This window comes from Stegostoma tigrinum, chromosome 18 (assembly GCF_030684315.1).
Source record: "Stegostoma tigrinum isolate sSteTig4 chromosome 18, sSteTig4.hap1, whole genome shotgun sequence".
Lineage (NCBI taxonomy): Eukaryota > Metazoa > Chordata > Chondrichthyes > Orectolobiformes > Stegostomatidae > Stegostoma > Stegostoma tigrinum.
In genome coordinates, this window is record NC_081371.1 from 16,390,373 (window position 1) to 16,404,266 (window position 13,894).

At 41.4% G+C, this 13,894-nt stretch overlaps 1 protein-coding gene across 4 annotated transcripts in view; it reads right to left on the reverse strand.

Moving 5' to 3' along the window:
* The window catches only part of ttll12 (tubulin tyrosine ligase-like family, member 12), a 49,888-nt gene that overhangs the window by 12,870 nt on the left and 23,124 nt on the right, over nucleotides 1-13,894 (reverse strand). For all 4 annotated transcript variants that reach the window (XM_048548341.2, XM_048548342.2, XM_048548343.2 and 1 more), the window contains exons 9-11: nucleotides 13,647-13,758; nucleotides 11,144-11,298; nucleotides 686-767 (exon numbers count right to left, since the gene is read on the reverse strand). In XM_048548341.2, the coding sequence (XP_048404298.2) occupies nucleotides 686-767; nucleotides 11,144-11,298; nucleotides 13,647-13,758 (349 nt within the window). The remainder of the gene's footprint in view (nucleotides 1-685; nucleotides 768-11,143; nucleotides 11,299-13,646; nucleotides 13,759-13,894) is intronic.

A 13,894-nucleotide genomic window follows, 5' to 3' on the forward strand; every position in this document is an offset into this window, starting at 1 on the left:
CTATCAGTCTGTGCCTGTTCCTAACTTGTAGTGTGATTCGCCCTTCAACATGCTATCCACATTGTGCTCGACCAGACAGATAGACAGCAGTGACTCCTGCCACTGCCTGAACTCTGAAATCCAGAGCTCTGCTTTGTGCAACTATTGACAGATAATCCACAGCGATTCACCCTGGTCATGCTAAGTTTCCACAACTCCCCAGATGCCAAAAGACAACATTCTGCTTGGCTGAGCTATCCTGTTAGACCTTAACCTTTGAAATAACTTTAAAATCTTGTACTTTGCACTAACTCCCAGTTTATAGCTAAAAGTATTTCTTGCCCTTACCATCAGCTCCCTCTCCCGCGCCTAGGATTTCTTACTTTTGCTACCTTTGTTTAGGAATTTACATTTTTTCAAAATTACTGGAATTGAAATGCCATCCGCAAAAACAGCTGATTAACACGCAGTTCTTAACTGTCCTGCAATGTTACTCAGATTTCCTTCCCAAGCTCAACCTAGCTCCCTGGATCCCTTGTAGATCCCACTCCTCTCAACCCAGAAGGGAAGGAATGAAATGAGTAGGTTGCCAGAGAACAGTGGCAAGAAAGGGCGGGAGAAACACAAAAATTCGTTAAATTATCAAAACTAGTATTTATTATCAAAACTAGTATTTACATTGAAACTCAAAAAGAACTTTACTTGCCTGCTTAAGTTGTGTTTCATCAACATAGTTCATCACAGTAAAGTGCTTTTGATAATCATCAAAATGATGCAGTGAGAAAGGCCTATAAAAGTAACAAAAGATTGTTTATACTTAAAATAGCTCACAAAATTCATAAGGCTTTTGGCTTAACTGTACTGCAAGCAGTGAATGAAGTGCAACCTGTAAGGTCTGTTGCTGTTATCTACGGACATGTACGTCAAAATAAACTGTTCCATTACATTTACATCATAATACTGACCATTGTTGCAGTCCTTGTGAAAACTAATTGTTTGTGAATTTCCCAGCAAACAGCAGAAAGAATTGCAGGACTAGATTTCACATTTTAAGCTTTGACTGTAAGCAATAAAACAAAAACCAATGTATGCTCGACAATACTTTGGTGTATTAGTTGCATGTTAAGTGGAAAAAAAATCCAGTTGTGACAATGGTAAGCATGGATTATCAATAAGCAGTTTCCATCATCTAATATTAGTACCAAAGCCCTTCATGGAGACTGTAGCAATTACAAAAAAAAGACAAATACTCACTAAATGCTATGATCTCCTGACTACAGATTGACATATATGCTAAAGTAGCTGCATTGAAATTACCCTTTCATCCAAAGGCAATTAACCATACAAACAAGATATTATTAGAAATTAGCATCTCCTACTTTAATTAGCATGCAGAATATTGGATGAAAATATGCCCGCAAACATTCAACTGATAAGGACAATGAAGCTGGGCTCAGGAATATACAAATGGACTCTACTTCACCTTCCAGCAGCAAAGCAGAAAGAATATTTCAAGAAGTTGGGTGTCTGTTTCAACCTGTGCTTCGTCTTCTCCTGAAGTCAGTACCAAGTGAAACAGCATTGGGAAACAACCATTCAACCAAGATGTTGGAAATTCTACACTTTTCACTACTGCTGAGGAAACAAGGTGACAGCTAAACATTTGTGGACTCAAGTTTCACTCTCACACTTGAAATAAATTTGAAGGACATTTACATTTTGGAGTTCTTTTCTCCCTGTCTGTATAACTCATTTAAATTTACAACCTGTGTTGGTTTGATGTTGTGCTGTATTATGTTTTCTCAGGTTCATAGGTAATAAAATTTGTCTCCCACTCAAACTTGCGCTTTCTTCATACCTCAGGCCTATTAACATTGGCTGCAGTATCTTAATGGTGCCCTACTGCCTCTTGTTTTCTAGCGTCATATTTTCACCCCATCTCACACCTCCAGTTTAATTGCATCTCTAAGGGAAATGTTAGCCATCATACAGAAGTGATCAGGTTAAACTTAATTGAAACAATGAATGATTATTGTTTAGAAATCTTGTCTTCAAGTGAAGACATTGCATTGAGATACCATTTGCTGATCCCAATATTTTAATAAGGAAAGATTACAAAGTGCTTCAGAAGTCATCTATCATTTGTTAGGATATTTAAGGAGATCCTAAAATGTGCATAAATGCAAATACATTTTTGCTTGCTGCATAAAAATCTGAGCCAATGGCCTTCATCCATTTCCTTCCATTCATATGATGTAGAAACTGCATTCACAGTCGTAATAGGCAATTGCCATCATCTTCAAATTGTCTACAGAACAGCAGAACATGACAGGACTGCCAAATGGTACACCGTTGTTCAAAAAAGATGCAAGGAAAAGCCAACTACAAGTCAGACAGTTTAACCACACCGATGGGAAAACTGTTTGAAACCAGAATCCAGGACAAAACGAGCAGTCACTTGGACAAATGTGGGTTACTTAAGGAAAGTCGGCATGGATTTTTTAAGTGGCCCTGCCCCTCAGTTAGCCCCTGCCTCCAACTCCACAACTTACTTGTGCTTCTATGATTCAGATGGTTTGTACATTTACAATTTTAATAGCTCGCCCATCGGTAACTGTCTGAAACTGTCTTGGCCCCAAAGCCTCAGAATACCCTTGCTACTGCTGTCTGCCTCGCCTTCCTCCTTTGGAACATTCCTTTGATCGTACCTTTTTTGTCCAAGATTCTGGTCATCCAGATGAATAGCTCTGTGTCAGCTATGGGCTCATGCTTTTCTTTTCAATGCACTTGCGAAGTGCCTTGCGACAGTCTATTACTGAAAAGGTGCAATATAAACATTGCTGACTTTGTGTTTAACGAATCTGAATGACGTGTTTGATAAAGTTACAACGTATTTGAGGATAATGCGGTTGACAGTGTAAATGGATTTGTAAACCACGTTTGATAAAGTGTCAGATAACGAGCTTATCAACAAAATTAAAGTCCATGAAACACAAGGAACAGTGATAGCAGAGATACAACACTGGATGAGTGACAGGAAACAGCATTTGGAACTGGAAGGAGGAATATAATTGGTTCTCTAGGATGTCAGTATTAGGATCACAGCTTTTCTTCATCTATATCTTAAGACTTACAAGTTCTGGGACATCTTTTGGAGGGACAAACAGTTCCCATGGGAAAAAGAGTCAAGCGTTGACTTAAATTAATTGAAGAAAGAATGAAAGGGAAGTGTGGAATGCTTTTAAAAAAAAAACACACCAATTGGTGAAATTCAATGCAGGGAAAAATGAAGTGGCATCTTTCTAGAGGAAGAACAAGGAAGGATAATATAAAACAAAAGATGATTCTTAAAAGAGAGTGGATGTAGACTAGTCGACTATACGAGTGAACTAGTCGAGATAACAAACCTCCCCCTCCTCCCCTATTTATTTCAGAACCCCCTTCCCCTCCCCCATTTCTGAAGAAGGGTCTAGGCCTGAAACGTCAGCTTTCCTGCTCCTCTGATGCTGCCTGGCCTGCAGTGTTCATCCAGTGCTACACCTTATTATCTCAGATTCTCCAGCATCTGCAGTTCCTAATATCTCTGAAGTGATCTAGTCGGTTGAGAAAGTGTATTACAACATATAAAATCCTGAGCTTTATATGTGCTATGATGAACCTTTACAAAACATTGGCTCACTCTCAACTGGTGGACTCTGCCCGATCCTGGATACCATACTTTTAGGAAAGAGGTACAAGTTTCATTAAAAGTATAGATTTACAAGAATGGTAAGATTGAGGTATTTCATTTATTCGGATAATTGGAGAAGTTGGGTCTAGCCTCCTTAGAGAAGACAAAGTTGAGGGATTTGATAGAATTGTTCAAAATCTTGAGGGTTCTGGGACATCGTTTGGAGGGAGAAACTGTTCCCATTGGAGGAAGAGTCAAGCACTGACCTAAACTGATTGAAGAAAGAATGAAAGGGAAGGGAGGAATTTTTTTTTAACCACACCAAGTGGTTAGTCACAGAAACACGTTGCCAGTGTGATGGAAACAGATTTGATTGTGGATTTCGAAAGGGAATTAGGCAATTATCTGAAAAGAAACAATCTGCAAGTCTGCATGGAAAAGGCAGGGAATGGGGCAAGGTGAGTTGATCTTGCAGGGAGCTAGAATGAAGTTATCAGTACAAATGGTTTCCTCCTCTCCTGCTTTTCAAGTTTAACTTTGAAATCTCCTTCCTGACCTGCTTCATGTCCACCATTTCCATCAAGGACATGTCTCTCCCAATCATTTTCAAGCTTGACTAACTCAAATTTTATGTCTATACATGCAAGCATTTTAGTGAATAGCTCCAGACCCAGCTTCTGTGCTTGCTTCTATTTATTTTAACCTTTAGGTGTCTCTTGCATGGGAATGAGGTGGGGGAAAGTGTGATGAAAGCAGAGGATGAAAAGAGATGAAATTGGGAATAGAAGGCTTGGGTGGAGATAGAGAACAGATTTCAAGTCTTCCAGAAATGTAGCTAAACAGAATCTTCAAATGACCAACAATAACCTCATCTGATTTTGTTGTGGTCATGTAGGTACAACTTTCTTATGTATAGTGTTATATTTCGAGGATACACACAATGTTTTCGGCAGGAGTTTGGGCTTGTCTTAGTTAAACAGAGTATGGTTTACTACATATTACTACATCTAAGTAGCTAAAATACTCATCAGTATATATATCCAGGATGCATCAGTATCTCTTGCAAGTCCTCAGGCAAGCACACATTACTATGACAACATGACTTTCTAGCATACAACTTAGAGACATCTAAATAGCTCTCCAGTACAACTCGCTGAAAATTGGCTAGCTCCTCCCAGGAACAGAGATTTATATCCTGATATCCACGATGTGGAGGTGCTGGTGTTGGATTGGGGTGTACAAAGTCAGAAGTCATATGACACCAGGTTATAGTCCAACTGGTGTATTTGAAATCACAAGCTTTCAAAGCACTGCTCCTTCGTCAGATGAAGACTATAACTTGGTGTTGTGTAACTTCTGACTATAGGCAGTGCCTATTTCATAATGTCAGTTAACCTTGTCAGCTCCTAACTACTGTGCAACAATATAACAGAAAAAGAAGAGGTTGGTGAGAGGCCAGTTCGTGAGAAGAGGAATTTAGAGAAAAGGATGACACGGGAACTGAGACTTGCATCTAAATAATGCTTTTCTCTACCAACAGATAGGTCAAGCCATTTTACAACAACTAAGTATTGAAGCATAGCCACTGTTTCAATGTAGGAAACACAGCTGACAATTTACACACAAACTCACAGAAACAGAAATATGACCATTACCAGACAATTTGCTCGAGAGGTTTATAAGGGATTACCATTATCCAAACAACATAATTCCAAACAAACTCATCTCCAAACTCCAAAACCTAAACCTCAGTGCCCCCTCTGTAACTGGATCCTCGATGTCCTGACCCATAGAGCGCATCAGTAAGAATGAGGGCATAGGTTTAAGGCGAGTGGGTAAAGATATAAAAGGGACCCAAGGGGCAACTTTTTCACAGAGGGTGGTGTCTGTATGGAATAAGCTGCCAGAGGAAGTGGTGGAATCTGGTACATTTACGGCATTTGAAAGGCATCTGGCTGTGTATATGAATAGGAAGGGTTGAGAGACTCCAGGTCAAATGTTGGCTAATGGGGCTAGATTAATTTAGGATATCTGGTCCACATGGACAAGTTGGCCTGAAGGGTCCATGTCCACGCACTCTGGCTCTATGAATTCAGTCATAGGTGACAACATCTCCTCCGTGATAATCCTCAACACCAGTGCTCCACAAGTCTGTGTACTCAGTCCCCTGTTGTACTCGTTATACACCCATGACTGTGAGGCTCAATTCCATCTCAAAAATCCATTTACAACTTTGCTGGTAACAACCACCGTTGTGGGTCAGATCTCAAACATCGAGATGGAGTACAGGCAAGAGATTGAGTCCTTCGCAGTGTAAAGACAACCATCTCTCCAGCAATGTCAGAAAAATGAAGGAGCTGGTTATTGACTTCATGAAGCAGAACCAAGGGAGGGTCACTTTCTGCATCAATGGTGCTGAGGTGGAGACTTCCTGGGAGTGACGATCACAAGCAATCCATCCACTCAGGTCAACATGACAGTCAAGAAAGCACAACAACACATCTACTCATGCAGGAGGCTAAGGAAATTCAGCATAACTACAATGACTCTTAACAGCATTTACAGACGCACCATAGAAAGCATCCTGTCTGGACGCACCACAGTATAGCAACTGCTCCTCCCAAGACCGCAAGAAACTACAGAGAGTCATGAACACGGCCCACCCTATCACACAAACCAGCCTCTCATCCACTGACTTCATCGACACTTCCCACTGCATCAGGAAAGCAACCAACATAATCAAAGACACCTCCCACCCCGGTTATACTCTCTCCCACACTCTTCCATCGTACAGAAGATATAGAAAGTTTGAATAAACCTACAAACAAATTCAAGACCAGCCTCTTCCCTGCTGATACCAGACTTTTCAACAGACCTCTCAAATGTTAACGCTGAACCCTCTCTGTCTCGGTGCACCTTCTCTGCAGCTATAGCAAAGTATTCTGCACTGTTCTGCTATCCCGAAGTATGTCGTAACCTACAATCTGCCTCTGCAGCATGCAAAACAACACTTTTCACTGTTTCCTGGTGTGAGACAACAAGAAATCAAATCAACAGGATAAATCCTCTGCTTTTCTTTAAATCCCAGCTGTGGGAACAGTTCAGTCAACTGAGATGACAGATGGTGTTAAAGTGAAGCCCTATCTCTCGAGACGATGCTTCAGAACATGCAGCGCTACCTCAGAACCACACTGGAGCGATAGCATTGACTTTTCTTTGCTCAAGTTCTAGGAGAGAACTTGCAGGAAGAGCAAAGAGGAATGAAAGAAGAGGGATGATAAAAAGAGGGGTGTCAGCTTCCATACGCATATTAACAGCATCCATTCAACTTCCATTACTGTTCTTGCCCTATCTTATTGTCTTTGTGTCTTTTAGGCCAGTTGGATACTCTGTGCTCTTTTCACCTGTGAAGGTGCCCTTTCCCACCAAGGTGCCACCATCTCTTGCACAAATTAAAAAAAAACAGCAGCAAAGGAAAGGCAGCAAGAGAAAAAGATCACAAGAGGAATGAGAGGAGCAGCAATTATATGACAAAGTAGCATTAGATGCTTACATTTGATGCATTATAGCATAATAAGTCATTTCTCTATTAACATTTTATAAACTTTCATACTTTGGATTTTCTAAAATGACACAGACATATCCAGATTTACGAGCCATGATAGGGAAAAGTATAAAGACATTAAACTGGAAGGCACAGACTCTCCAACCACACAATGCTCCACAGCCAGAAAGTCTGCAATTTTTATTTGACCTTTATATCAACTCAATGAGTGATCGATCCATTAAAAATTGCAGCCTTAATGGAGTACACATTAAAACTGTACCATCAGAATAATGCAGAGTTTCCACGGTATGATTGTGGCTACAAATGCATACCATTTTTTAAACTATTATTAATCAGGCCTTAGGAAATACAGTCATATAAAAATGATTAACACAGAGCTAAATATCACAATTTAAGTATCACACACAAATTTATGGTCTACTTCAAACAGAAGTATAAAGGTATTTCTAGCTCTAAAACAAAAACTAATGCTAGGGCATGAAAGGTCTTTTCACTGATTATTACGCGACCTCAGCCACTTACCAAATTATAGCAGCAAAACTGACCAAATATTAATCATATGTATACTTGTAGCAATGTGACTCTGAAAACTGAATAGTGCACACACTATGCATCTAAAAGGCACAATGCTACTAGATGGTACAACAAAATCAAAGGTGGATTCCGAGCAGCTATGCAGGCAATAAATTAGATTTGAGCAGAAATACTTACACAGATTAAAACAGGATACCTCTCAGGAGAACAGGGTTATGTAAATAAAGCACAAACTGCTACCAGTGCAACCAAGCAGACAGTTTAATATTTTATAAAGGCAGTATGTCGATCCAGGAAATTTCAATTGTAAATGGGCAGCACGGTGGCTCAGTAGTTAGCACTGCTACTGCACAGCCCCAGGGACCCAGGATCAATTCCACCCTCGGGCAACTGTCCATGTGGAGTCTGCATGCTCTCCCCGTGTCTGCGCGAGTTCCCTCCGAGTGCTCCGGTTTCTTCTCCGTCCAAAAACGTGCAGGCTAGGTAGAATAGCCGTGGGAATGCAGGATTACAGCAATGCGGTAGGGGTTGGGTCTGGGTGGGATGCCCTTCGAAGGATCGGCAATGGCTAAATGGCCTGTTTCCACACTGTAGGGATTCTTCCATAAATGGGATTGGTCAGGTTAAAATCACCATTTGCAGTTTTGACCAGCTGACCTTGTAAAGTGACAGTCATTATATATTTGTTCCTTTTGCTCATATCCTTCAGACTTTAGTGCTACATATTATCCTTCCCTGCCATTCACACTCCCTTCTTCAAAAACGTCTATCAATATGTGTGTGCCAATTCTAAGTGTAGTTCAACTACTGACTGCAAAATTGGCCAAAGTGTTTTGATATTAGTCTTAATGTCTGTGAAGTAGATGTAAAAGGAACACGATGACAATCATCTCCAAAAGACAGGGCTTCTAACTACACCCCATTAATTCCCATCAGGCTGAGGGATTAAGGCTGGAATATTACTAATAAGTCACATATGTTACTAACACATCATTGCACATTCAAGTAAAAACATCGCTGGAATACAATTTAGGTACAGTTATATTTTGTCTTCAATGTCCTACTCAATTTGGAGGAAAACTACGTGCCATTAGGAAGCTAAGATTAAATAAGTAGTGAATTCATTTGGAAACAAGCCTGTTTATGCATATTTTCATTTTTCAAAAAAAAGTAGGCAAATAATTGAAAAAATGAGTTTTCATGGCCGTTCTAAACATGAATTATTCAGTACAGCCTAGCTACAGAACAGCCACAACCCAATCTGAAAGGTATGTCTCTGTTATAGTGCCCCAGTCTCCTCTCCACCATCAGCAAAGTGAAGGACAGTGTTACTGACAATGCAACTTAGTTGCAACAGCTTGTATCCCGATTCGCAGTTTGGGTTCCACTTGGGTCACTTGGTTCAAAATCTACGACAGCCTTATTCCAAAGATGGACAAAAGCTGAACTCCAAAGGTGAGGTGGCCTTGAGCGAGTGCAGCATCAAGGAGCCCAAGTCAAATGGAAGCGAATGGGAATCAAGTTAATGCTCTTTACAGACTGGAGTCGTATTGAAAACACTGAAAAGGAAGGTTGCACTAGTTGGAAACTGTTCATGTCAGTTCCAAATGTCACAGCAGGATTTCCACACTGTGGCGTCCTGGGCCCACCAGTCTTCAGCTGTTTCATAGACCTTACATTATACGTCAGAAGTGGAATGCTTGCTGATGACTGCACAGTATTCAACTCCATTTAAAACTCCTCAGATACTGAAGGAGTCCTCGGTTGCAGGCTTGGACAACTTTTCACTTCAGGTTGATAAGTGGCAAGTGACATTCTTGCTACAAAAGTGTCAGACATCAACCGTATTTGTGATAAAAAGTTACTATCTCCACTGGATTCTCAACAACATTAGCAATGCTGAACCTAGCACTATCAACCTCCTGGGAAATACCACTGACCAGAAATTTATTTTAATGAGCTAGATGAATACAGTGATTTTGTATTCCGATAGGGAACGGCCAGGAATTCCGCCACAAATAATTCATCATCTGATTCTCTAAATCCTGTCCACCACGCTCATCTGTAGATGAAATACTGTCTAATCTCCCAGATGAGTGCAGCTCCAGCAACCATCACACAGCTCAACATTATAAAGGACACAGCAGCCCACTCGATTGGCACCCTATCCAATACCTCAAACATTCACTGTCTCCACCAGTACTGACACTGCAGCAGCAAAATGTAATGCAGTAACACCCACAGCTCCTTTGACAGCATATCCCCACCCCATGATCTCTACCACCTAGAAGGATGCAGGTAGCAACTACACAGGAACACCACCAATTGCATACCCCTCTCCAAACCACATACAATCCTGCCTTAGAAATGGTTTTGATTCAGTCATGGAACGCAGGTGTCGCTGGCCAACCAGCATTTATTGCCTGTCCCTAATTGCCCTTGAGGGGTTGGTAGCAAGCTGACTTCTTGAATTGCTGCAGTCCGTATGTTGTAGGTAGAATCACAATGACAGGATTCAGAGCCAGTAACAGTGAAGGAATGGCAATACATTCCCAAGTCAGGATGGTGAGTAGCCTGGAGAGGAATTTGCAACTGATGGTATCCCATGTACCAAATGACCTTGTCCTTCTAGGTGGAAGTAGTCGTGGGTTTGGAAAATGCTGTTTAGGGATGTTTGGTGAATTCTGCAGTGAATCTTGTAGACAGTGTACACTGCTGATACTGAACGTCAGTGGTGGAGGGAATGAATGCCTGTGGATGTGGTGCCAGTCAAGCAGGATGCTTTGTCCTGGATGGTGTCAAGCTTCTCGGGTCTTGATGAAGTTGTACTCATCCAGGCAAGTGGGAAGTATTCCATCATACTTCTGACTTATGTCTTGTACACAGGCTTTCAGGAGTCAGGAAGTGAGTTTCTCACCACTGTACTCTTAGCCTCTGACCTGCTCTTGTAGCCACTGTGTTTATGTGGCCAGTCCAATTGAGTTCCTGGTCAATGGTAACACCCCAGATGCTGATAGTGGGGGATTCAGCAATGGCAACGTCATTGAATGTTAAGGTGTGGCGGTCAAATTGTCTCTTATTGGAGATGGGTATTGCTTGGTATTTGTGCGCAATGAGTGTTATTTGCCACTTTTTAGCCACTGGGGAATATATCCCTGCTTCTTCACCGGTATTTCATTGGACTCCTGCAACTCCCTCCCTAAGCACCGTAGGTAGACCCATACCATATATACTGCAGAGGTTCCAGAAAAAAAGAGTCACCAAAATCTCTCTCAAGGGCTAAACATGTTGGCATTACTAAGAACGTCCACAGTCAACAAACAAATACAAAAAACAACTGCCTCAATTTTAAAATTTCCAGACATTGAACAGGTAATTTAATCTTTTCATACCTGTTGGAAAAGCGAAGCCAGAACACATTGTACGCATACAGCTGTAATGGCTGGACTGAACGAAGTAGGACAACGTATCGAATGTCAAACTTAACCAATCCTTCTACATCTTCTCTACCAAACAGCACGGGATTCTCAATGTACTTGCATACCACCTGTGAACAATGAATAATGCATCATTATTGGAGAACTACTAAAAAACAGGTTCCTCCCTCCTCAACTGTCTTCTCTCATCTCGAAAGTGGTTACCTCACTGAGGCACACACACTTCAGTATCTCTCAAAGTGGCCAGAAAGTACACACGAATCAAAGTGAGTTCAAGTACTGACTGCTGAACTGAGAAGCATGAAGCACATCACAAAGGCACTATCCAGCACAAATCAGTGGTAGGTGATCCAACATCAGCTTGCTTTTAGATACTAATTTTAACGACATGAGACATCCTAAGATTCTTCAAACAAAATTGACACTGGGCACACGTAGGAATATTGGGACAGGTGACAAAAACTTGGTCTAGAGATAGACTTGAAGAAGAGGGAACATATGAACCTACTCACAAAATAGGAGCATGAGTAAGCCATTCAACTCCTTGAGCCTGCTCGGCCCTTCCATAACATCACGGTCAATCTGTTTGTGTTTTAAATTCTACAGGGGTCCACGACTTTTGAATGTCCAAGTTACAGATGTTCATACTTATGAACAAGGTCCCAAAATACCTTTAATTTTAAGGAACCAACATGCGAATGCTTGGTCGTACTTATAAACGGATTTTTATATTATAGTGTATTGTGCTCCAACCCGCTTACAAGTCGACTTATGAACGTTCTCAGAAAAGGAACCCATTCATAACCTGGAAAGCTGCTTGTACATTCCCATCTAATCCCTCTAACCTTTGATTATTTTCAAAGCAGGCAGGGGTAGATTCTTGCTAAACAGGGTAAGCAATGTCCCACCTCCACAGCTTCTGAGGCAGAGATTTCCAAAACTGCATAATCCTTAGAGAAAAGAAATCACTGCTGTCTTAAAGGGCGAGCCCTCATTTTAAAGCAGTGTCCTCAGTCCTGGACTCAGTCTCAAGAGGAAACATCTTTTCCACACCTACCTTCTCAGGACTATTGAGGATCTTGCACACCTCAATCCAATCACCCCTTACTTTTCACAACTCCAGCGAAAATAAGCCCAGTCTGTCCAACCTCTCGTTGTAAGTTTGCCTTCTCATCCCAGGAATCAATCTAGTCTAGTCTAATCTAATCAGACCTTTTCTGCATTGGCTCCAATACATTTTCCTTACATAAGGCAACCAAAATCATAACGTGTTTGAGATGTGGTCTCACCAATGGCCTGCTTACCTTAAGTATAATGTGCTGATTTTAATTCTTCTCATAATAAAATGAAAGCATTCCATTAGCTTAGTAATGACGTGCTCTATCTGCCTAACTTTATATGACTTATGCACTGACAATCACTTAGATTCCTCTGTACCTCAGCACTCTACAGTTCTTTAAGTTACATGCTGCTTTTTTTATTCTTCCTGCAGAAGTAAACGTCAGTTCGCACATTATACTCCACCTGCCAGATTTCTGCTGTCTCACTCAACCCATTTATATCCATTTGCAAACTCTATGTCATCTTCACAATTTACTCTCCTGCGTATCTTTCTGTGCTGTGAATTTAGTTACTGTGCCTTCACTCTCCTCATGTAAGTAATTGATGCAAACTGTGAAAAGCTGAGGCCCTAGCAAAGACATCTGTGGGACCCCACATGTTTCACAGAATCATAGGATCCCTACGGTGTGGAAGCGGGCCATTCGACCCATCAAGTCCACACCAAACACCCCCACGAACAGCATCCAACCCTGACCAACACCCTACCCTATCCCCGTAACTTTGCATTTCCCATGGCCAATCTATCTAACCTGTACATCTTTGGACTGTGGGAGGAAACTGAGCACCCAGAGGAAACCCACACAGACCAGGGGAGAATGGGCAAACTCCACACAGACAGTCAGTCACCGGAGGCTGGCATCAAACCCAGGCACCTGGCATTGTTACATGATGCCAGTGAAAAATGTATTTGGGCATACTCTGTTTCCTCCCAGCCAGCCAAAATTCGTGGCGTTTCAATGTGTTATCCCCTACACTGTGAACTTTTATTATCCGCAATAACCTTTGACCTAGGAGAGGATAGGGTCCACGATTCGGAATGGAGGTTGTAACAGTGGCTGAAACTTTGTCCTTGGTCTTTCCAACAGTTGGCTTGAGGAAAACCCAACTCATCCAGAAATAGATAATGAGGAAGCAACAGGTACGATGTTGACCTTTCCCATCTTCCGCCCAGGCAACAAAGAGACAATCAGAACACTGCTATCACTACCCTCTTTTAAACAGCACAGAAACAAAAAGATGTCTTGGTGTGTTTAATAGAGCATCACCTAACTTAATCTAGACCTTTCAGCAGGCTTGTGTTGTGTAAATAGCTTCACAGTTCTATAACGGAGCATACCTTTGGTGTACCTTCTCTTTGACGAATGATGTAGGTGAGGTTGTTAGTAATGTGTGTGTCTAGACCTCGAGCAAGATTCCAAGGCTTGCAAATCCAGTGGTTGTCCTCTCCCCTAAGAAACAAAATGCGGGAAATGGAACAAACATTTGTCCAATACACTGACCGAGCAAATTGTAGCAGCAACTTCACATACAGGTACTGGGGAGATGAGGATCTAGTGATATTATAGCTGGACTGTTAATCCTGAG